Source organism: Aythya marila, assembly GCF_965140915.1.
Source record: "Aythya marila genome assembly, chromosome: 9".
Taxonomy (NCBI): Eukaryota; Metazoa; Chordata; class Aves; order Anseriformes; family Anatidae; genus Aythya; species Aythya marila.
In genome coordinates this window covers 24809702-24833667 of record NC_139050.1, presented here as the reverse complement: position 1 = coordinate 24833667, position 23966 = coordinate 24809702, and the positions used below count along the sequence as shown (strand labels likewise).

General features: G+C 43.7%; 1 protein-coding gene across 3 annotated transcripts in view; it reads left to right on the top strand.

The window, feature by feature from the left end:
* Nucleotides 1–18360, top strand: part of RSRC1 (arginine and serine rich coiled-coil 1) — a 140426-nt gene extending 122066 nt beyond the window's left edge. For 2 of the 3 annotated variants that reach the window (XM_082766765.1, XM_082766767.1), the window contains 3 exons: nucleotides 14369–14475; nucleotides 15418–15564; nucleotides 16632–18354. In XM_082766765.1, the coding sequence (XP_082622891.1) occupies nucleotides 14369–14475; nucleotides 15418–15564; nucleotides 16632–16724 (347 nt within the window). In that variant the 3' untranslated portion in view covers nucleotides 16725–18354. Of the gene's footprint in view, nucleotides 1–14368; nucleotides 14476–15417; nucleotides 15565–16631 lie in introns of all 3 variants that reach the window. The other variant, XM_082766766.1, reaches the window with a different exon arrangement.
* Nucleotides 18361–23966: the final 5606 nt, after the last annotated feature.

Sequence of the window (23966 nt, the reverse complement as noted above, 5' to 3'; positions counted from 1 at the left end):
CACACAAAAATCATTTTTTTTTTTTGTGCGACAAAAAAGCAAAGAAAGAAAGAAAAAGGCTCCCTCCTTCTCATTTGAATTTTTCAGTTTGATTACATTTGCACTTCCATTGGCTCTATGCTAATTTGCTGCATGAAATTAGGTCTATTAATAAAGAATGCGCTAGTTTAGCAAGAGTGTTTTCAATGGAGGTCTTTTTCCACTTTGTTTTTGTTTACTTGCTTCTGTTTGGGGCTGCCTGAAAATGACATCAGAATCTGGAGGGAATTTTCCTGCCAACCTTGATTTTAACTCCAGGCCTGGCAAGGCAAATCCAGAGTAGCTGAAATGTGTAACAGCAGCCCTGGAGATAATGCATGCAGCGTGCTGCGAAATGAAAACGTGTGTCCCTCCAATAGTCACCCAAAAATGGTGGACTGCATTACTGCAAGGTTTTTGGATCGTTTGTCTTGGCGTATCATGCATAATAATCCTTTATTTTTTTTAATTTAAATACAAGTTGTCTTGAAACACGTGTCCTGCAGTTGCACGGAGAGGCAGAACCGGGGACCCTGCGAGGCAGCCGCCGCTCCCAGCAGTACGTTGCCCGTAGCGGGGAGGCACAGATGGAAGGGTTGTGCTGGATAACAAGGCGAAGAAGTTTTTTAGAATGCAACTAAATAAGGTTCGTTCTTTTAAACCCAATCAATAAATAAATCAATGTGGCTGTGGTGCTTGCACTGGGCGGATATTATCCCCATGCCTTCATTCTTGGATTTGCATTTTTTGTTTCTCATGTGTGTTGGCCCAACGCTGAATTGATTAGTTATGCCTAGCTAGTAAGCAGTGAAACATTTTTATATACTCCAGGGAAATAAATTTGGCAGAAAATCAGCATGAGTAGATTTAATTATCACTCTGAGACCTTTTCCTTTTCTGGCTTAGTGATCCTGAAACTCTGTGTGTCACTGAAATCTGTGTGGACGCTAAGCTTCGCTTCCCAATTTGTTCCTCCACGCAATGATAAGCCAAGCAATTACTGGTTTATTGATTTTTCATCATGGCAAATTTAAAGTTGATTTTTTCCTGAAAAGGCAGGGGTGATTAAGTGTTTCCCCTCGGTTTAGTACAAGAGAGCTATGTGGCAGAATCTAATATCCTGAGGTCAACCTCTGCAGGCAGATAATACGGTGTCTTGGCCACGTGTTAAGGAGAGAAATCAGGGCTACAAATGTGATAGGATATATGTGGAGACAGTTTAATTTGCTCCATTTATATGAACAAGTCATGTGGCACATGCTTGGAAAACATCATTTTGAATAGGCTTGGAAATGAAGCCCACGTGGGTAGGAGGAATGAGGAAATGCAAAGAAGAGACGCATTAAAGCACTTAGTGTTAGAAGAAAATTGACTTTTAAACAGAAATAAAACAAAACTTCAATGCTTAATTCAAAGATTTTACTGAAATTTTTGTGTTACTGTGGTGTCACCTATGCTGCAGGTTCACCCTCGCAGTAAAAAATAAGTCAAACTGTTCAAGTCTGAAAAAGATGGGGTTTGTATCTGAAGGATTCTCGTAGCAACCCGGGTATGGAATGGCACCAAGCATTGTATGGCTTTCTTGGAACATGTGGATTAACGGGATTTAAATCAGAATGGGAAAATTGTGCTTCATGCAACAGATGTAATGCGTTGCCCTAGCCTAAATGTGCTTGTAAAGCAGTGCTTTATGGATTGGGATGAACGTGTGTTTATCTCTGCATGCAGTAGGTTGGTTTAAAATAACTTTTCTCCTATCTTTATATTCTAGATTGAGTAAGTATCTAAATCTAATTCAAAATATTTTAAAAAGTAGGCGAACTAGTACTTAAGGAGGTGTTTTGATCAGTTTGGGAAGAACCTCACCACTTCCCAACTCTCTTCTGGCATTTAACTCAGAGCTGTGGAGGACAGCATCAGGAGCAGGTTGCAGTGAAGGCATGGTAGAGAAAAGAAAGTAGTAGAAGTCTAACAAATCCGAGTGAAATGGATGAAATGTGGTTTATATAAATGTGACGGACCCAAGCTATAGTATTTGAATCCAGATTTGCAGTGCCTGTATTTGGTTTGCCTGAAGTGTTATCATCGAAACAGCCTGGATTCGCGTCCTGAACCAACCCCATCCCTCCCATAGCCTCAGCCTGCGCTTTTGATGGGGAAGTCTCGTGCTCAGCCAGTCTCAGTAGTAGTGCTGGAAATCCAGGAGTGCCTACGCACAACTCGCTTTTTACTAGGTGGTGTGAATGGAGTGCTCTTTTACGAGGTAGGACAGTTTAATTACACGCTGAAAGCATCAGAACATTTGCTTCTGCTGTGCCTTCTGTGTACGCGTGCTGCCTGGTATCTCGCCAGCGTGATGCAATTAGCGCTATCCTTTCAGCTCCCACCGGCTTGCCCAACCCTTCAGTGGCAACAAACTGAGATCAGAATTTCCTACCCAAACTCCTCCGTCGAAAGCTCGATCCGCAGGGATTGCTCCCCGCTGCCTCCCGCGCTGCTCTGCCTGACGCCTGGGCTGCATTCACCCAGCGCCTCCACCCAAACGGGCACCGCGCAGGCTGAGGGCGTAAAGCCCGCGTGGATTCTCAGGGATGTGGGGACACAAAGGAAAAATTGCTGTGTGCAAGAAAGGCTGGAGCACTGAACTTTTAGAAGGTTATTTAATTTTAAATTCTGCACATATTCCAAACTACAAGCTCTGATGTTTATACTCCCTTTTCAAGAGCTTTCGCAGAACGAATCTAACCAGTAGTGTAGGGTGTCCATGACAAAACCACGCATGGCACACACCGTTTTACTTAACACTTCCTTCAGTAAGAGTTGAAGGGCTGTACCGTGGTATAATTGATATGAAAAACACCGGCTGCACCTGCTACAAAAGGATTTGATTGCATGAGGTCAGGCCACGTAGCTGCAATAAGTTAAAGTGCTTTACTCAATGATACGGGAATATATTGGGATGCCCTTAAGTTCGTTAGTTATTGCCTTAGGTCATAGCTTGCGTTCAGTAAATTTTATCCAAGTTCATTGTTCTGGTGATGATCTGAACTCAGTCTGTTGAGTCTCCAAATTATTTAGTGTAGATATCATGAAAGAAATGCCGTGCCTGCTTCTATCCTTATGCCAAAATGCTCCGTGGTCGTCACCCCGCGCTGGGTGCCTCGGGCTGGGAGGTGCACCCGTCTACGAGGAACTCTTGGACTTCTTCACACCGAGTAACTGCAGGAGAGCGCAGGGTGAGATTTTGCAAAACGAGCAATGGAAGCGCTTGCAAACATTCCGTTTTATTCCCACAGCGAAATTTCACCCTGTCTCATCACGATTGTAATTTCAAGTCTTTCCAGATTTGCCTTCGTAATGGCAGATTTTGAGCAAAGTGCAGGGCTCTGCAGCTCCACCCTCCGCGTCCCCTGGGTGCGGATGCTGCTTCATTAGGCTGACACAAACACCTGGTGTTGCGCTGCCGGTCTCTGGAGGCTGTTTCAGCATCTGGCACACACTGTGATCTTTTTTCATGTGCGTTTAATCTTTTTATTGACGTTTTATAATTAAAAGTAAGCAGAAACAAATCAAGGATAATATAAAAAAAAATGTGAAGTTTTGTGCAGTTGCGGTGGCAAAGGACAGCGTATTAGGAAAAGCATCTGAATAGCAGTTAAAAATGCGAGGGATAAAATTGCCGTGTGAACCTTGGCGTCCTCATCGGCCGTCTTCCCCAGAGCAGCTGATCACCAGCCCTGGGGTCGATGCACCCCTGAAGATAATGGCTTCTTCGCTAATCAATCCCGGGGTTTTTATTAAAGCTCCTGTAATTAATAACCACTTTGGAATGCGTTTCTTAAATTTGGGGCTGCTCTGTGCCTGTCCTTCTCGCAGAAGATGGTGGCCTCCTGCAGCTTCCCATCCTGTGCCCCCTTGGCCATGCACCCCGCAGGTCCCCCAGCAGCCGTGGGGTCTCTCCCTGCCCCATCCCGAGCACATGGGGGACCCTTTCTTTCATGTGTTTGTTCATTTTGGGAAGGGGGAACAAGGGAGAAAGAGAAAACTGATCCTGAACCCCTGCATGCTGCAGATGTCATGCTTGCTGGAGAAAGCCTGGGCTTATTTACCTCTGCCTTTTGCTGCTTTTATGAGGCTGCCACTCGCAGTGGCTGTTCAGAGCTGGTTTAGCAGCCCTCCAGCTGCGGGCTGTCCGCACAAAATACTGTTTTGAAGATGAAGCTCTGAAGGGAATAAAGCAAATACCATAGGTGGGGTGGCAGTTTGTCAAGAAACCCGCACGGTGTTCAGTGCTGCTTTCCAGTTCGGGTGGTGCAGAAGTGAGAAGTGCTCCAGTGCAGGGCTCTGTTGAGCAGGAGCCGTCCCCAGCAGCTTCCCTGCAGAAACCTCATGTACTGCTCCTCGGCCAGATGGCCCATCAGTCCTAAAAGTGTCTCAGATGCCTTTCACCCACTCGCTGTCTGGGTTTGTGTAAAAAATGTGAGCCAGAAGGGGAGTTTCAGGAGCAGCAAACGGGGTGGCATCGATGTGGGGTAGCCCTTGCCTGTAGATGCTCCCCGCATGCTCGCTGCGGTTCAGTACCCACCCAGAAGGTGGGCTGCTTGTGTATTGTTCGTGCATGCTTTGACTCCACACAACTAAGTTTTGTAGGGAAAACTCATTTATGAAATATTACCCTTATTTAGATTTATTTAACTTAAAAGTGCTCTGACCAGCAGCAGGACTTGGGGATGGTTCTCTCGATTTTAGAAGTTTGGTGGCAGTGGTTCCAGAAATGGCAAAGGAAGTGGCACAGAAACATAAATTGTTATCGTTGTGGTGAGTTAGTGTTCCTCAGCACCAGGTTGTGGAGCCAGGAGCTGGCTGCACACAGGAGCCAAAGTCTGTGCAAGAAAACAGGACTCTGGGCAATGGGGCTGCACGCACAACAGCTCCCACACATCTTCCCCTTGCCTGACTCGGGTGAATGCCCAAATTCAGCAGGCTCCTTTTAAAATTGCCCTAAAACTATGGGTTTTAAATAGCACCGTGGCCTTTTGTGAAAAACATCAAAGCTGATGGATTTACACAACTGTGGTCTGATTCTAGGGAAGGACAGGAGCACGGATCCTGCTCACGGAGCGCGCACGGCTCCCGAGCATCCGTCAGGCTTGTGCCTACCTGCAGGCAACTGCACTTGGTGGAGGGAGCTGACGCTGCCTGAAATATCGCCGCGCTTTTTCAGGGTTATGAAGGTACATTCTTCACCTGGGAAAGAGGAATGGTTTATTTTAATCCTCGAGTTTGCATATGAATAGTCTGAGATTTGGCTTTATTGCGCGCATTAGCTGAAAACCCATGGAGCAGGAAAGCAACGCACAGAGCCTGTGGAGAGTTACAGGGAAATTGCAGTGCGCCCTTATTTGAAGGAAAAGTAGATTAAAAATAACTACTTCCCTTATATCATCTGTGGAAGTGTCTTGTTTTGCTCCTGTATTAAAATACAAAGCGGTATTTATCCCTTTCCGTACACAGTTATGGAGGGAAGAAATCAGATAAATTCTCCTTTGGAATGAAGCCCATTAATACAGGGGATGCTTTAAAAGAGACAGAATAGCAACAAGGTGTGCAGAAATATTAAAACTATTTTGCAGCTGGTATTTGAAACGTTTTATTTTAGTGAGGACTGTGGGTTTAATTAAACTTTCATTATCACACCCGGGAGGATCAGGCCCTACCTAGGGAGGTAACGCAGGTTCAAAGCTAAAACCTCGCCTGACAAAGTTATTTTCCCTTCCCTCCCGTCCCCCAAAAGAGAAATGCTGCTTACAATGGGCATGTGCTGTATCATCAGCATCATGTTAAAAACCACCTCTTCCAAATCCTTTCAGAGGCGTGCTTCAGGTTAACCAGTGCTGGGAAGGTGCTGGGAGGGGGCACACACGTACACAGTTGCAGGGGCCAGCAAATATTCCCTTTTTAACTGCTTCTATTCTAAAAGTGGGAATGCAGACAAACTCACGTTCTGTCTCACCGGGCAATTTATGACTTTTTTTTTAACAAATTAAAAGTCTTGAAATTGTCTTCAAAATTTAAGACAGACGACAAATAAACACTGCGCCTGTATGTCATTGATGTTGTGTATTTTACTGCCGCTTTCGTGGCCTTTCTTTGTGCTAAAGGATAAGTCTGAGACAAGCATCAGTTAAGGTAATGGGATTGTAAAGCAATCACGTAATTAGTTATCTGACTTCAATCATCTTAGAGAAATTTATAGCTACGTATTGAAAAGCTGCGTCCAGAAGGGAAAATAAACAAGGGCGTGTGAGACGGGGCACAGGGGAGCCCTGGCAAAAACCCCGGGTAGTTCCCATCCTGCCGAGCCCGAAGGGCTGCCCCAGGCCCCGCAGAAGCCCTCACGGTGGGGACTGCAGCGGGGTGTCCCCCGAAAAGCAAAAAGGGTGGCGGGATGTGAGGGCACCAGTGCCGTCATCTCCCCCTCCGCTGGGTCACATGTTTGTTTTATTAACAGAGAGAGAAAATCCTGCTGAAGAGGAAGCTTAAGCGTGTATTTGTTACTGCTTTTTAGATCCCAGCATTATTTAAAAACAAATAAATAGAGCTCGGAGGTAGGCGGGGGGTGGTGAGCTGTTGGTTTCCAGCTGGTAGCAGCCAGCAGCAGCCAGGGGCCGGGTCAGTGCCGCGGCACCGTGCACGTGGTTCGTCCCTGCGTCGTTCAGAGGGGTTGGTCCTGCAGCAGTGCCTTCCGAGGAGCTGGCATCTCGAGAGCGCTGCCCCATGGCACTGCAGTCCCTGCCTTGGGATGCTAGGAGATCAGCATGCTTCTGGGACCTTCCCCCTATTTACTTATTTCCCCACACAAGAATTCTCCAGCCATGTAAGGCGTCCCTATTCATCCGTTAAATATTTCTCTTAAATCCCGAGGTTTGGTCTTTAAATTTCCATTAATTTGCACTGTTTGGTCTGTTGAGGTTTTCATTTGTCAAAATTGTTAGCTCTCGGGTATTAGTTACGCAAATATTGATGTGCAGCTTTGGCCTGTTGGCTATCAATTGAAATCAGAAAATCAATGGACTTAATAGCTGCTCATTACGCAGTTGATGCATTTGCAGGGCTGAGCCGGGTATCGTCAGCGACCAATCAATTCAGTCAGAAACTATTACACCATCACTGCCAGAAACATTTTCATGGTGTTTTGGTGTGTTTAGAGTTGACCTTAGCAAAATCACCCCCCTGTGGGGTCCTAGGGGGCAGCACGGGGGTGCCGGCAAGGGAACCCCGGGGACCCACAGCGGGGAGAAGGCAAAGGCAGGAGCATTATTTCGGTCTCATATTTATGGTCGCTCATGGCAGCGCTGCCTTGGCTGCCTGTTCCCCGTGGCTGTAGCACAGTGCGTGGCGGGGGGCATCGGGGGCTCCAGGCTCCTGTGCCAGAGGACACCGCGTTCCTTCTTGCTTTGCACCTTCGGGAAATCACAGCGGAAAAACTGTCGACGTGTTAAAGGGATGATTCCTAAAAGTTGGGGGTTGTGTAAGATCGTGCTGCCGTCCTGGCAATGTAGATGTAAGGAGGGCACTTGGTGATTAAACCTTGTGAAATAGTGGAAAAGGAGGAGTCAGGTGTATCAGTCACAGACCACAGCCGTGCTCTAACTTTCTGTCAGAATGTGGCCTTAGACAAGTCATGACGATGTCGTTCCACCAAGGGATGGCCCTGTGGATTTTAAACAAATTACTTATTTGCAGTCACAAAAACCATGGCTTTGTGATTTGAAGTGCAGTCCTGCAGAAACACACGCGTTTGGTCGAAGTTCCCATGCAAGTCAACACGCCGAATTTAACAGAAATCACCAGCTCAAAGCACCAAGCATCTACGTATCTGGTAGTTATTATTTTTAAGTCTGTACCACTGTTCTCCAAAACAATTGCTAGAAAGTCGTGCCATTCATTTTAAGCAGGTATTTTTCCCAACTGGAAATAGCTTATTAAGGGTTATATAAAGTAATAGGTTATTAAAGTCAAAGAGAAAACCCAGACACTCGGTAAACATGCAGGATGAGTGAAGTACAGGCGAAATTAATGACATTGAAGATGACATACATAATTATAACAGAAAGGTCAGGGTAGGTGGCAGTTTTCCCAAGTATATAGAGTGTCAGAAAAATCCCCCAAGTATATATTTTAATTGAGTTATGTTTTCTTTCCTTCACGTTGAGGCATTAAGGTTTTACCCCGTTGCTGGCTCTGTGCTCCTAGAATTTACCATGGCAAAATTCCCAGATCTGCGTTCTGACAGTAAAACCACATCATGCGTAGGCTCCTTCCAGGAATGAAATACAACTTTGTATTTGCCTCCAAATCATCGCCGTCATTTTTTGGTTTTAACAAAAATAGATTTAATACACAGGAAAACAGCTTTGACAAGAGCGAAGATGAATCGGACGCTATTTAAGACGTGTGAGAAACCTGTGAGAAGTGTAAGGAGCCAGCAGCCGTGACACAAACAGAAAACTACGGCAAAGAGCGGACGAACTGCGAGGAGACGGCGCGTGGCGAGGAGCCGGGTTGCTCTCAGAGGCGCCGTGAGCCCCACACAGAGCAGCAGCCCCTCTCCTCTGCTCCGCTCCGACGTCGTGCCCAGGTCCCAGCGCTTCTGGCAGGGCTGGGGCCAGGTTGTGGGTGGAAAGCCTTGTGGCAGCAGCCAGCCACACGCTGTCCCCTTGAAGAGTTATGCTTACTGAAAAGGAGAACAGAACAGAAAAAGCAGCACGGTGCAGCCAGCCTCTTGGGCTTGGTTTTCCTGGACAGAGCCTGGCGTGAAGTTTTTGCACCAACAGAAGCAGAAAGCGGGAGGGAGGAGCTGGAGGGACGGGCCACCCTGCCTCAAGAAGCACCAAGGCCTTGTCCACAGGGAAGGGAGCCCTCAGGGGCTGCGTACCATGGGGAACACTGCCTCACTGCACATACCCCCCAGAGGAGGCAGGTAGTTGAACTGTTTTCCAATAGCAGTTGTAAGAAAGTGTTTTTTTTTTCATTTTTCTTTAGCCTTTGATTTGTCGCCAGCCACCGTCCCATGTGTGCTTCTCTGCTCTCACCGTGTCAAGGAGAAAGCGCTCAGGGCATGTGCACACAGCTGAAGCACATCTCTGCGAGCACACGGAAATCAAGGAAAAAAAAAACAACACAGAATTAAGCATTATGACTTTTAAGTCCATAATTGCAAATTATCCACTGGATTTCCCCCTCAGTCAGTGTTGCTTCCTCTTGGACAGTTTAGTTAGTAGGAACTGTTAATTATTTTATAGGCTCGTTACTCGACAGGCAGGTCTGTACTTTATTTTGCTGCAGCTATTCAAACCTCATCTTAAAAACAGCATCAGGAATCTGTTCACGGGCTGTGCTGGGGGCTCACCACCACAGGATCTACGTGTTCAAGCTGTTGATGTTTCATCTTGCCACAGCCCCGCGAGGTGAGCGCGCGTTATTCCTTCAGGGATGTTAAGAAGAGAGCAGAGAGGGCAGCACAGCAGGGCTTCGGGTTTGGAGAGCTTTAAAGGCAGAGCACGCCGTCGGTCCTCACCGTCATCTGCAGCAGCTGCGTTTCGAGTAAAGTCCGGGGGGGTTAAATTGTGGGCGTGCTTTGGATGTGACTGTGCGAAGCTGGGTGCAGGAGCTGGGAAAAGGTTAAGCCCAGCTCAGTGCTCGGGCAGAAAAGTAAGACGTCTCGGTACAGCAGGAGCAAACGGGATCATTCCCAAATGTCCTGATTTGCCTAAACAAAGGTGAATTTTGGCTAGGAGGACAGAGGCATTCTTGGCACGAGCCTAATGGGTTGAAGAAGCATGTTCAAGTCTCTGGGCATGGAGCTTTTTTCCCAAAAAAAAAAAAAAAAAGGCACGAGTTAAGGAGCCTGTGAGGTTAGGGGAGACCGCTTCTTGGTTAAAGTCATCAGGAATTGGATCCGTTTGTATGAACCGCAGCCCCTTGCGTGGAGTCTTTTATCCTCAGTTAAAAGATGTTGTTTTGTTGGTCTCCGTGACTGTGCCAATGTTACATGTGGACTTACTCATGTCAAATGTATTTATTTGGACGAGCAGAAGGAATCCATGGGATAAGTGTGAGACTTAGCTGAGAAGGCATTTTCTTGTTTGTGCTGGCTAATGCCTCAGTGTGGTGGGATTTGGAATACGTATGCCTAGCACCAGTCAAATATGACATGTTTAGTTGGCATGAACGGCATTGTTTCGTGTACCAGCTAAAGACCTGGCCCAGTGAAGAGCTGAAAAAGTAATTCTAGAAAAAAATACAATTTCTGCTCAGCTATTTTTCATTTAGCCACTTAAATTGTGTTCGGTGTTTGAGGGTAACCAGAGGTGGTTCTTGCTACTGTGCATTTCCCCTGTTGTGTTACTGAGAATCAATATATGGACTGGAATAAAAGCATGGAAGTTACTGCTATTGACACCAGCAGCACCGTGGCACCGTGTGTCAACGCGCAGTGCGGGGGAATTGTTCAAACCCAGATATTTCATAGCTCCTCTTGGAAAGCCTCCGCTCACGGTGCCGCACGCTGCAACGTGCAGGAGAAAGAAATTGTGGGGCGTGTGCAGTCGCCCGTCCTCAGCTTTCAGCACGGCTTGCTGAAGAGCAGACAAAGAAAGGTCCACGAAAACCCCGTGAGGGTGTGCGGGTCCAGCACTGCTGTCCACATCCAGGTACTCGTCCCGTTCCCAGCAGGTCTCCCGCGTGCCCGGCGCACAGGGCCAGAACGGGACCGGCTTCGATCCTGCCAGTGCTGTGCTGCTGCATGGGGCACGGCTGGGTGTGGAAATACTTTTATTTATCCGAAGGTGTCCGAGAGACGCGTGTCAGCTCAATATAGACAAATTGCTACACATTAAATGTATACGCAATAGATGCACTCGTTAGTTTGTACATACAATACAGAGGTTATTGGGGATACAGATATATAAAAGATAGAAGAACCCAGTAATTGCCTTTAAGATCAGAGCACAAAGCATTACCTTGGATTTTACAAGGCCAGCGAGCAACAAAAGAGCAGTAATTTATGAGCTCAGCGTAAAAGAATAGCATAATTGCATTAAAAATTAATGCTAATGAACACTAAAATGGGGAAGGTGGTTATGATGAAAGTTTGTATTCATCTTCCCTGGTTTGAATGATGGCTGGTGGCTTGATTAATGGCTTAATTTCTATCAATTAGCGGGGAAAAATCTCCTACGAGACAAGGGTAAATTGAGCATTGAATTACATATCTTGCTTTTGTGTGCGGAGAAAAAAGAGCAGCGGATCCCTGCTATTAGCCACGGTGACAAATGCGGCGTGCCCGGCGACGTCGGCAGGCCCAGCGCAGGCAGCAGCGCGGGGCTGGGCTCGGGGCGGCCCCGGCTGCCTGCGGCCTCGCACCAGCACGGCTCGAAGCATCCACCACCTTCAGCGCCGTGTCCTAGCGCTCTGCGAGCCCGCTTTGCCTTCCTCCTCCGTGTCTGTAAATGTCCTCGAAGGCTGCGGGGTGTGAGTGGACGCGGGGAATGGCAGGCGTGGAAAACCCGCAGGGGTGAATTTGGCGCGGGTGCAGAGAGGCGGCTGCTCGTGGCTGCCCCTGCTGCAGTTCAGAGCTCAGCGGCTGAAGTTTCCCCATTTGATTTGATTTGAGCCCCGATATTTCTGTTCTGCTAAGGAAAGGATGTCACTGTGCAGACTTGTTTTGAAATACCACAAAGGGTGGGTGATGTGGCTATAATATATTTAAGCAGTGGATCACAGGTGTGAGAGTACTTAGAGCTGAACTACAGCTGAAGCAGTACGTGCGCAGTAGGATCCGGATTCTGCGGTATCACCTCATGGTAACCACCCAGAGTAACGCCAGGTGAAGGGGAAAATAATTTCCTTTTCAAGCTAGTTTGTCTGTTTGTGTTTTCCTTTCATCCTCAGCTCATAAACAAAAGAGCAGAACAGACAGCAATTTGTTCTGTATTTCCAAAGATTTCCCTTAACATGTATTATATTTTAGCGGGTCAGTTCAATTAGCCAGGTATATCCCTTTAAATGTAATTAGTTAAATACGAAGAAATGTATTCTGAGGAACATCATAGGTTTATTTTGACGTTGCCTCGATTCTTAAGGAGTTTTCTTCAAGCAGCTTAGGAAGAGGGATCGGTTCATTTTCCCAGTCAGGGCTATAGATTAGCAATGAATCCAGTGAGCATTACAACTTTGCACCTAAATACCATACAAGAAATATATAAAATAGATTTTTATTTGCTTTAAAACAGTTTAATGGGTCACTCACAAGGTGCTACCCACTTAATGCTTCTGCTCCAATACCTGTTAAATTCATAGCAGGATTCAGCAGCGGTTTTGTCTTTAGGAATAAGCAAACAAACGGGAATGTGTCAGGCGGGGCTTGCAGGCGAGTCGCTTCTTCCTTTATCTGATTCCCCAGCGTTTCTAATTACTGCGTGTGTGAAATTTGGGGATAGCATCTCAGGCATCCATCCGACAGAGGTATACGTTTTGTTTCTAAAGGGACATTGCAGATTCCTGCTAACATGGACCAACCATGGCTCGGGCAGCCGGGGCCCAGGGATCCACAGATTACTCCAAAATTAGTTTAGGTGAAGGCTCCCTGGCAGAGTTGGCTTCATGGTGGGAGGCAAAAAGAGCGACAACGGCCACTGGTACCCGCGTGGTGCTGGGCAGGGCTGGCCACTGCTCGCGGTGCGGTGCTGTGCGCGGTGCTGTGCGCGGTGCTGTGCTCGGCGTGCTGTCAGCGGGCCCCGGCTGCTGCCATTGATCATCGTTCTTGCTGCTGCTGGAATGGCCTATTTATAAAAAATGGCCTCAACAATCCCTAACGCGATATTTAGCTTGTTTTTTTCACGGTAACACAGTAAAAAGACTTGCTGGGCAATGAGTTAGTATTGATTTTTTTTTTTTTTTTGTCTGTAGCCTCTTAGCTTTCTGACTCCATTATTTTTGATTTTACTATGAAATACATATCCTTCCCACTGACATCTGACAAACAACATATGGAAGTCATTTTATCTACCAATAATGCGTTTGTCAAAAATATCATGCGCTAATGGGTTCTGCTTCCTCCAGTCCATTTTCCCCAAGTTAATGTCACTGATGTAATTCTAAACATTTAGTGATTTTTGCCCCCTTAATAATTTGTCATTCCTATAGGTTTGGGTAAGATTCGTATAGGGTACTGTAGCAGGCTGGGAACTGGCCATAGGCTGTGCGTTACAGAGCTGAGCAACTGGTTTGAAGTCCGCATTCACCGGCTTATCTCTGATCCTCAGAGCTCAAGGAACTACGATTTCCTCTCTCTAGGAGGGCATTGGTATATTTAGTTTTGTACTTCCCATGGGATCTTTAGAAGTCTTTTTTAGAAAAGAAGTCCTTAGCGCCAAGCCAGCAGAACTTTTAAACGCAAGCTTAATTGTAAGCAAGCAATTTTTTCCTTTTTAACCCAAAAGAATTACACTTACGTACGAACTCAAGCTTTGCTGTAGCGCAGCTGCTGGCCTGAGCTTTGCCAAAGCTGGAGCTTTCTGGAGGCTTCTTGCAATTTGTCTCTCTTTTGTCTGCCTCATCCGTGCTCTAGTGCTCTTCACAGAGCCTGCCCCACCATACGGGTGCAGAAAGCATGTTCAGAAGTAACTAAGCTGGAGATAAACTGGTTAATGTTGTAAGTGGGAGCATGCAGTTAGAAGAGTGAATTCAAGACTTGCTTGTCACTGCAGTTAGACCCAGAAGTTGGTAACAAAGATTAACTGCGCTCTGAATCTGAAGAAGCAAAAAATGAAACCGGCAGTAAAGCAAACACATTTTTGTCGGCTGTACTGCAATGACCAAGCCGTACAGAACTAATGACGTAGCTTGTCACCAGAACTGGGGTGGTGGCACGTCTCTGGGCATCCACAGCCAAAGCAAAATTCACCTTGGTACAAGGAGAAGTGGTTTTACTACTGCACGCAGACTGGACTCCACTGGGTTGGTTGTTCTGGCCACGAACCCTTACCTTCTCTGGGAAATTCCCGTGCCATAAATCTAGCAGTTGTCCTGCAAGGACTTCTCCAGCAAATTCTTAAGTTAGCATCTGGAATGGTGGCATGCCTTCAACGGTGACGGCCCACTGACTGTTGTTATTTTTACTAAAGGAGAATGATTTTTTGCGTAACAGAATACTTTGGGCTACATTGCAAGTTTTGGTTTTTTCCTGGCATGCGCTGCAGTAAGATATATTCAAGACATTGCTTAGACACAGCTTTTATCAGAGGCTTACAGTAATGTGTACTGACATTGCACCTTCTTTTTGTAGACCAAGCCACCCTAGTAGAGCAAGTGAAACGAGTGAAAGAAATTGAAGCTATTGAAAGTGACTCCTTTGTTCCACAGACATTCAGATCAAGTAAAGAAGTCAAAAAGGTAAGTTTTCAATATCCTTTCTTGGTGCGTAATCCTTTCAGAGTCAGGTGGATTCTACGCTGTGAATACAGTTTCCACTGATGAAAGAGCATCGATGTTGACAACCCTAAATCCCACCACTGGAGTCAGAGTTTGGACAGCTACTCTCTGGTGTTCTTGTGTGGTGTGCAAGGAAGAACACGTTTAAGTAACAGTTCCAGCGAAATCCACTGCTTTGATGGTACATTGTAACTAAGCTGCACAACTCCAGTTTTTAAAAATTATTTTTAAATCATAACAAGTCATTAAGATTTTTTTAAGGAAAAGCAGAAGGAGTAAAATCCAAAAGTAATCAGACACTTACATTGCAATTAAGGGTAGAGATCAGTGCTTTTAATTCTTCTGAACTGAAAACAGAGTTCAAGACTATTCTTACTCACTGAAACAAAATGACCTCATTTTCAGACAGCTTTCCAAAAACCTGATGTGAGACATCCAGGCTTCAGAACTGTACCTGCATTTGGGCTGCCAAGTTTTCTAGGGAACTCAGGCACTTTTGTCTTTGGCAGCATGTAAGCAAGGTGTTGGTTCAGTTTTTCCACCTGACAGCAAAGGATTTTGAATCATCACTGTTTGATTCCCCAACATGCAGATTATTGTTTTTCCAGAAGTATCTGAGAAGTTCATGCAGCTTCTTCAGAAGGTGATCCAAAAAGAAAAACAAAGCTACAGTTCTGCAAGCTCTCTCCTTGCCTTTGGCAGTACTTCTTCCTCTCCGTGTGTACGGTCTGGAGGTGTTAGTCCATGCCCAGGCAGTTCCTGCTAAGCACGCTGAGAAGTATTCGCGTGAGGATCCTTTTGTGGGCATGTGTGCAATTCAAAGAAAGTTGAATGCTTGGTTAAGATCCTGTCGTGCTTGGGAGTTTGAGGATAAAATACTCAGATGTGTTTCTTTCTTTTTAGTCAATAGAGCCTGCTGAACTAAAACACGAACCTGTAACAATAGGAGCGGGAACTGTTGAAGCATCTGCTCCTGAAAAAGAAACAGCACCTGCCAATATCCCTACTGCCATCAAATACCAGGACGATAATTCTTTAGCACATCCAAATGTAAGTGTGTCAATATTTACCTTATCTTTAGAACAACGCGGCCCATTGAATGAGAGCAGGTTCACATGACCTAACAACAGTTTTGCCCATCAAATAATTTGTGGTCTGAAGACTGTTTACTAATGGGCCGCTCGCTGGCTCAGAAAGGATTACTTTCCTTGCATAATCCAACAGAGAAAAATGACAAGAGGAGGTTCACCAGCTTCTTGGCTAAAAGCCACATGAACGCAAGTGAAACATCTTTTTTTTTTTTTTTCCTCTTTTAATTAAAAGAAGAAAAAAAAAGACTTTTCACTTGCATTTTAACTGATATTATGTATTTTAACAGACATTTCTGCTAAGTCCTGTTACTGATTGAGTCACCTGACCTGGATAGCAAAACCAGTGCTTGGCAATAGAAATGCAAGAACAAATACTTAGGGATTTAGAAAAGTTAGATAGGAAAACTAAGCACTGAAAACCTTTATGAATGTTTTAAGATTTTCTTAGAGGGAATTGTGTTGAGAAGCTATCTGATCATTGTAAAAAATGTTTAAAAAAAAAAGTTCTAAGTTTTATTTTCAGTTATACAATGGGAAAAATATACAATCACACTCATTTATCCAGTCAAAACACCAAGCTCTGTTAAAAAGTAGTGCAGTTTTTGAGTTGCAAACACATTTTATAACAAAGTAACTCACTGGCTGACTGTAGGGGAATTTCAAATCCTTTCCATGTCCATAGAAATTGAGGAAAAGAATTTTTAAGGATTAGCAAGTTAAAAATTACTTGCAGTAACTAAACTAATGCAAGTTTTGAATAATGGATATGGCTAACGATGATGCAAGACCTATGCAAAACAACAAACTCATTGTTTCAGAGGGAGACTGAAGGTAGAATATCTTGGCTTTCAAATTACTGGCGTCTCAACCTTTACTACTGTGTTTGTTTCACTATTTTAACACCCACATGCCGCTGAGCTTCTGTTCTTAGCATTGAAATAGTCAGGATGCATTTCAACACACTGTAACAAACAGAAAGTTTAATGACTTGTGCCTACTTTATTTCTTCCCCCCTTCTTCTCTCAGCTGTTTATCGAGAAGGCAGAAGCAGAAGAGAAGTGGTTTCAGAGGCTGATGGCACTTCGGCAGGAAAGGCTGATGGGCAGTCCGGTGGCCTGAGCAAACTCCTGTGACCATAGCATACAAGTTCTCAATGAATGCTGAGAAATTCTACCATTAAATGTTTTATTTTTCTCTTTGGAGGGGATTTTAATACTCAGTATGAGATGTACAGAGAATAAATATTTCATCCGAATAAACAAGAGTGTTCTATCCTCAGTTTTTTTCCCCTAACTCATTGCTGGGTTACTTGTAGCGCTGAGAAGGGAAGGCTATCAGAGCAGTGTAATTTGCTTTTTCTGTACTGGATTCCTCGTGGGTGCAGACTTGACAGCCCAAGGAGACGTAATTTTATACCTCCCAATCCCCCCAAATATATAACCGTGCAGCAGTTTAAAGATAAATGAAAAAAATAAGACTGTCAAAGAAAGTTCAGATTTACCAGTGCTCAGACAGTAGGAGTACAAATGATTCCGCCCTGGGCCATTAGATCTTTTGCAGCCGTAGAAGGATTCAGGGCAAATTATGTTGCTGTTATCTCGTCTTCCTTCCACCTTGTGTTACGGGAGCAGCTTTTGAATCCTGAACATCTGTGGGCAGTCTCCTCGCTGAGGGGCTGTTCTGAATTGATGTGCTCATCCGCCTGCTCCAGCCTTGTCCGGGGTCCTCGCTTGTGGTGGTCCTGAGTGGAAAGAAATGTTTTAAATTTCCCTGAGTGTCTGCCCACTACTGTTAGCATCCTGGTAGATGTAAGGAAAAACTATGTTAACCTTTTAAATAAATTAGTTAGATTTTCAGCAGTTTTCAATAACTGTATTTCCTGTGCAATTTTAAGCATATTAAGATGATCAATAATAAGGCAAAGACAGTCTTCTCTGAATTCTTAATGGGAAATAACATAAAGACTGTGTCTACTGATACAGACCTTTGTCAAAAAGACAAATGAAATACCTCTTACTGTACAGACAGTTTTCAGTATATGAAGTTACCATTTGTCCAAGTGTGACTTTAAAATAATGGGAGATTAGTCACATTTGACCATATCAAGCTTATCCCTCAGGTATATTTAAAAAATATGGATCTGTCCATCATCTAACTAAATTCCAGAGATCAACCAAATAAAATACAAAAGTATTTCTTTTGAGGTGTTTGGTAAATCTGTGAGAAAACTATTCCATCAAGAGAAGACTAAAATAAACCTCCAACTACTGGACATAATATCTCATTGAAATTACCTGCCTGGGCTTTCCTTTGGGAATGAAGAAATTCTTAAGGCCTTTTTTTTTAAAAAAAAAAAAAAAAGTTTACTTTTCCTTGTTCTCAGATCTGCAGTGAAAACAATCAGAGGGAAAAAGATTCTGGAAATGTGGAAATGTACTTTGGTCATCTTATTTTTATTTTTGTTTAGATCATTGATGGAAAATGTATTAAATTTGCATTCTAACATGTTTTTAATTTTTCATTGTGAACACTTAGTTTTACGTGGTCCTGCATTAAAATGGCTATCTGTGTTTCAAGACTATCTTGTCTGCAACAAAAAGTGGAAAAAAAAGTTGTTTGTCTTGTTTCATTTCAGCATTTTCAAGTGGCAAATATCTGTCATTGTCCTGTTTTCTAATCGCTTTCTATGTTTCTTTCATAGTAAATAAAAAACTGTGATCTCTACATAAGGTGCAGAATTAAATTCCTCTTTTTCACACATCGTGTCAGATAATTCTAGTATTTGATTCAAAATGATTCTTTTTATTTAATTTGCATCCCTACACGTTATTAAGAAAATTCTACAAACCAGTCAAAGTAAATAAGACTTGATGGAAATAACAGGAGGTGTGTACTATTTCTAATCAACCAGTAATTAAATTTGTCTGGGCTGAAGGAGAATTGTGAGCAAGATCTGGAAAGAAAATGGAAACAGCACTTAGATCTTCTGAAATGCACTGAGAGGTTGAGTATATGGTCCTCTACTGAGATATGCCAAACATAATTTGAGACACAGAGCAAATCCTTGTCAAGTTGATTTCTACAGTTGCAGTTGCAGACTGGTGTTCAGAATAACCAATAAAAGAACCATTCAGAATTTGGTAGTTTTAATGAAATATTTAACTTGTTTCTTGCCCCAGTGTCTCTGTGGAAACTGTTTGTTTAAGGAGCAGTTTCTTCTCCTTTAGGCCCTATATTCTCCCACCTTCTCCCAACTCCTGTTTTGAACATTCATTACATGTACTTGAAGTTTATGAAGTTGGTGGTGCTGGGAGAAGGACCTGTCAGGATTGGGTTTTTAACTTGGTGCCATCTGTCACAAATTAGCAAGCGCACTATCCTTGTTAGAAACCTACAAATTCATACAATGCAGATGTTTAAAGATGCCTACATCGAGTCGGTGATGCTCAAGTGTGTGATTAATGAAGGGAAGGTTTCACACGGAGCTGAGCAGCAATCTGAGCAGTGCCAGGTGTTGCATCCTGCAAGTGGGTTTCAATTTTCTTGTGGCTCCCTCATTGCCTGTAGTGAAGCTTGATGTTCAAAGCACTGATCCTTGTGATGTTCGTGGCCTTCTGCAACATTCGTTTGCAGTGACTCTCGGTGCTTTCCAAAGCTGAGCCCTATTAAGGGGCGCTGGATCAGCACTCTGCCTTTCTGAGAACCTGCTGTTGCTGCTTTTACAGCTTAACTTTCAGCAAAAATAGAAGCTGTTCCACTGAGTTTGCTCTTGTAGAGTAAAATAAAGGTTGTATAAGGCCAATCCGTGGGGTTATAAGTGTAAATGTTTACCACAGCACTCTTGATTCAAGTTGTGTAAACTCTCTATTTCCTTCTTTTGCTTTTACTTGAATAGCAAGCATCCTGTGATAAATTATTCATTTTCCTGTCAAAGGTAGACAGATATTTGAACATGAAAAATGAAGTATGGAAGAAGGCAGCAACATTACAAATAAACTTGATTCTATAACCAGCACTGCAAGACTACAGAGAAATTTGAAAAACTTGCTACTTACAATTATTTTATAAGCTTTAGGCACATTTTCAATGGTTATGTCAAAATATATGTGCACTCCACAAGTTCCATGGGTGGGGTGTGTTCACTAGAGGAAAAGACGAAATATGTTACCTAATCGGATAGCCAGATACAAATGTTATTAACTGTGTTGTAACACAGACATGAAACTCGTATCAGTGTGCACCAGTATAATTTAATAAGGCAAAAACCTCTTGCCTGTGAAGACCTTGCTTCTTTTTGTCATATTTTGTACTTTATTCTATGCTCCTGGTAAAAATGAACGGATTCCTGATTAAGAAAGGGGAAGAAACGGCTGTTTGTTAGCTGTCCGGCCAGGACATAGAACTATTAGGGGGACTGTGCAGCCCTTAGAGACAGCGGCGATAAGGTTTTGTCATTCAGGACGTGTGACTGTGTCTCTGATACAACTGGCGGTAACACAAAGTTCCTCATAATACCAAAGTGCCTTAAATCTGACTTAGACAAATCATGTGTAGGAGTGAAAAGATAATGCTGTAACTTGATCCGTTCAGACTTCTGGTAGTCAGCAAAGACCTCTACCCCTAGAAATTACATTAGCAAACTCATTTCACTTAGCCTGCTGAACAGCCACCATCAATTAAAATCAAACTCGACTGATTTTGATTTGATAACTTTCAGGTAAAATGTTCGCTGGCCCTTTCTGATTTCATCCGTCATCCAGCATCTCCACAACTATTTTTTTAAATTATTATGATAGTTGCTTGAAAATTAGCTCTGTTTAGTTTTAAATTATGGTGGTTACAACATTTTAGAAAGTTTTTTTTCTACTAAAATAATGTTAGCTCCAAAACCCTGCCAGCCAGGAGATCAAATTTTGCTACTTCTGCTGCAGCCTCTCAGATATGAACAGGACTGAATGATCCCGAAGGCTGTTTTGCCGTCAGTAACCCAAAACCAACCTCCTCGGTGATTATAGTTTTCCATTTGTCAAGTTACAAGAAGCAGGTTATTTTTAGTGGAGATCCTTGAACTCTAGAAACCTGTTTCAGAAGAGATCAGTTTGAACCCATGACTTAATCCACCCATGATACAAGGCTTCAAATAGTAGCAGTAATAAAAAGCAATGCTCTAAGTATTATTACGGCAGAATTTAAACTTTACCATTTGTAGTTTTGACAATGTATTATTTCTTAATTATTTTTTTTCCTGACTCTGTTCCCTTCCCTCCTTGTTTTCCTCCTTTGCTGAGACCTAGAATAAAAAGAGTAGCAGTGGCCAGGCCAGATTATGTGACACAGGGGAGCAAGACTTAGACACTGAGTCACTCTGGAATTGCCACTCCAGGATGAGATGTGACACGATCCTTGTACTCTTTCTGGAGTTGAAGCTCAGCCCAGAAAGGGGAGGCGGGAGCTCAGCTCCTAGTGCTGGTGCAGAGCCGTGCTTCACGTCTAGCTGGGCTCCCACCCATCAGAGCGTGCTTCACGAGCTGAATATTTGTTTTCTAGTGTTACTTAAACCCAGGTGAAAATGAAAACCACTACTTGGCTATTGCTTTTGCTTCTTTAGCAATACAAGAAGGATTAGGACGGCATGATTGTAGTCCTGTAGCAGTGATACGAGAAGCCTTTCAGCCCTTGGGGATCATTTCTGAGCGCAGTATTTCGAAAAGGCTGTAGTTTAAAAGGTGCTTGCTGAGCTGCCACTGTAAAAATCTCGTTCCCACTAGATGTCTCTGCAGTCCCAGCGCAGTTGTCGCACGAACCTCGGTGGCCACCTAGAAAGGCTGTATAAATAAATGCACAGAAAGCAAACCTGCCTTTTTGTTTCCTAACTGGAGCTGGAGCTCAGATATCAAGACAGAGCACTGCTGCCTTAGAATCTAAATCTTTTCAAATAAAAAATACTGATCCAACAGGTAAAAGCCAAGCATGTACACTGTATTTGGTGCAATCCCTGGGGGAGTTTACCGGAGGAAGATGTACCCTCTCTGTCCTGAAGCAGTTTACCACATCACGCGGTGAGCTCTGCGACGGGCAGCTTCTGGCACTGCCTGCTGGGGACAGGACTGTCACCTTCCTCTGGGTGCTGCAGGTGCTCCCGGCTGCTGGAGGCAACAGCTGGATTTTCAAGTTACAGTTCTGAAAGGAAGACATAAACAAATCTCATTAATTATTATTAGTGGGACCTGAATACTGCTAACATTTGTAAAAATGTCAAACGTCGGTTTTTTGGATACCTTTTCAGTGATTTCAGAGTATTTTTCTGTAAGTTATAGCCGTCTTATTTCAGTATTCATACGAGTTACAGAGCTGGGTGACTATGTGAATTGATTATACATTTAAATAAAATATTAATGTAAATGTTATTACATGTCTACCGCTAGTTGCTTGTAGTAGAATGATGCTTTTATCTGACACTTACCAACAATTTATAACAAACTGCTTTTGCAAAATACTCTGCATTGGGCTGACGTTACAGATGGAATGCAATCAGTTTTTTAACAACACTATCAAAAGGCCACTTCCACTAAAAAATATGCTTAAGCCTCTGGAAATTGCATTGCATCTTTAAGCCTACCTGTAAAAGACTTTAACTGTAAAAATGTAAGAAGTAAGGGTACCTCATTTATGCCAATACATTTTAAATTTAAATAGTAACTGCTGAGCCTTACAAAACTGACTGGGGATTGAGCACTGATTGTCTGAGTCCTCTCAAATTACCTTCAACCTTGCTTCTGACATTGCTTGGTTGTACACGGAAGGCTACAGTGCAGAACTGATCGGAGCCCCCAAGTGACCTGTTACCAGGTTTTTTTCCAAAACAGCTCAGAAAAAGGACTTAGTTTTAATACACTGTGCTGGTTCTCAATAGATAATCAGAACTAAACTTTCCCTGCACTTCTGGAAGTCAGGGGCTGCAGCAAATGTAATTAAAAAGTAATTGTGTAATAAAAGCTGGCATTTTCTCCTTAGAACTGATTACTCCTCTTCCTGACAATTAAAACTGACAATTAATTCCTGCCTTACCTGTGAAATTAGTCATATACCGTGATCATTTCTGAGCTGTATAAACGTGATGTTGTGATAAGATGTGCATTTAATAGACTTGTTTTCTACAGGGCTGATTTAAATATGGCTTTAATATTCTCTGCTCAACGAGCAAGATTTGGTTTTACGCTTAGAGACAAACAGCCTAAGGCAGGCAAGCCCTTTTGGATTAGTTCTGTTATTTGAACAAACACGGCACTGTCTGAACTGCGGTCACCAGTTCTAGGTAGTGGAGAAATCTGGCTCCAGGTGGTGCAAACTGCCTGAAGCTGGGAAGAGCTCGGGTTTAGATTCCCCTGGAATCTGGTGGCAGCAGGTGAATCAGGCAGCTCTGGCTGCCTAGCTGTGCTAGCCCCCGGGTGTGTGACACCACGCGATGTGCACCTTTGTTTGTCTGATTCTACATCTTGGTGGCCAAATCCTCAGCTCAGTTTGCCAACCTTCACTACTCACCTGACACAGATTCTGCCGCAGGAATACAATCGCTGCCTTCACTGCTGGAGCCAGCAGTTTGTGAATCTCGAGGCAGAACGCCTCCAGTCCTGGTGCACAGAGGAGCCCCCACCATCTCTGTACGCGCTGCTGTTGGCCACGTGCGCTGCTGAAGGAAGCATCAGAGCAAGCGCCAGGTGGCTTTGCCCCAATAATCAGAAAAAACTCAGGGCTGCGATGGTGCTGCTACTGGAGTATGAGTTTTTTCCTCCTCTTCCACATGCCAGAGAGATCAGTCACTGCGATTTAAGAAACAAATATGTCACCTCACAGAAGACTGCTCAGGTTCAGCATCTTCAACATTTATTGTCTGGTGGTTTGGCCATTGGGAACAGCAAAATGAGATAGCTGTGAATTGCTGGAGTAACTCAGGAATAAAATTCCCTCTGCTCCCTAATCCTGTAACGTGTGCTGCCATAGTGCTTATAATTAAATAGTTGCTGTACATGATGGCAACAGAGCACATTTAAACAAATATTATTTTTGGACCAAATCCTGAGATCAATGATAAGCGCTCCACTGGGACTAGGTTTTGATTCTTTTGTTTGTTTGTTTTCTTAATTTATTTATTTTTTTTTTGTAAATGAGACTATATATATTTATAAGCCTCCGTTCCCACCCTGATATATAAGAATAAGAACAGAACAGAAAATTAGGGCTGGTTAAAACAATTACAGTTTCACTTAATGAAAAATAAACCCAGGAAATCATCGCTACAAGATGTACTTAACGTCAAAAGCTCAGAAACTCTCAAGTGGGTTTATAGTTTACATAGAGGAT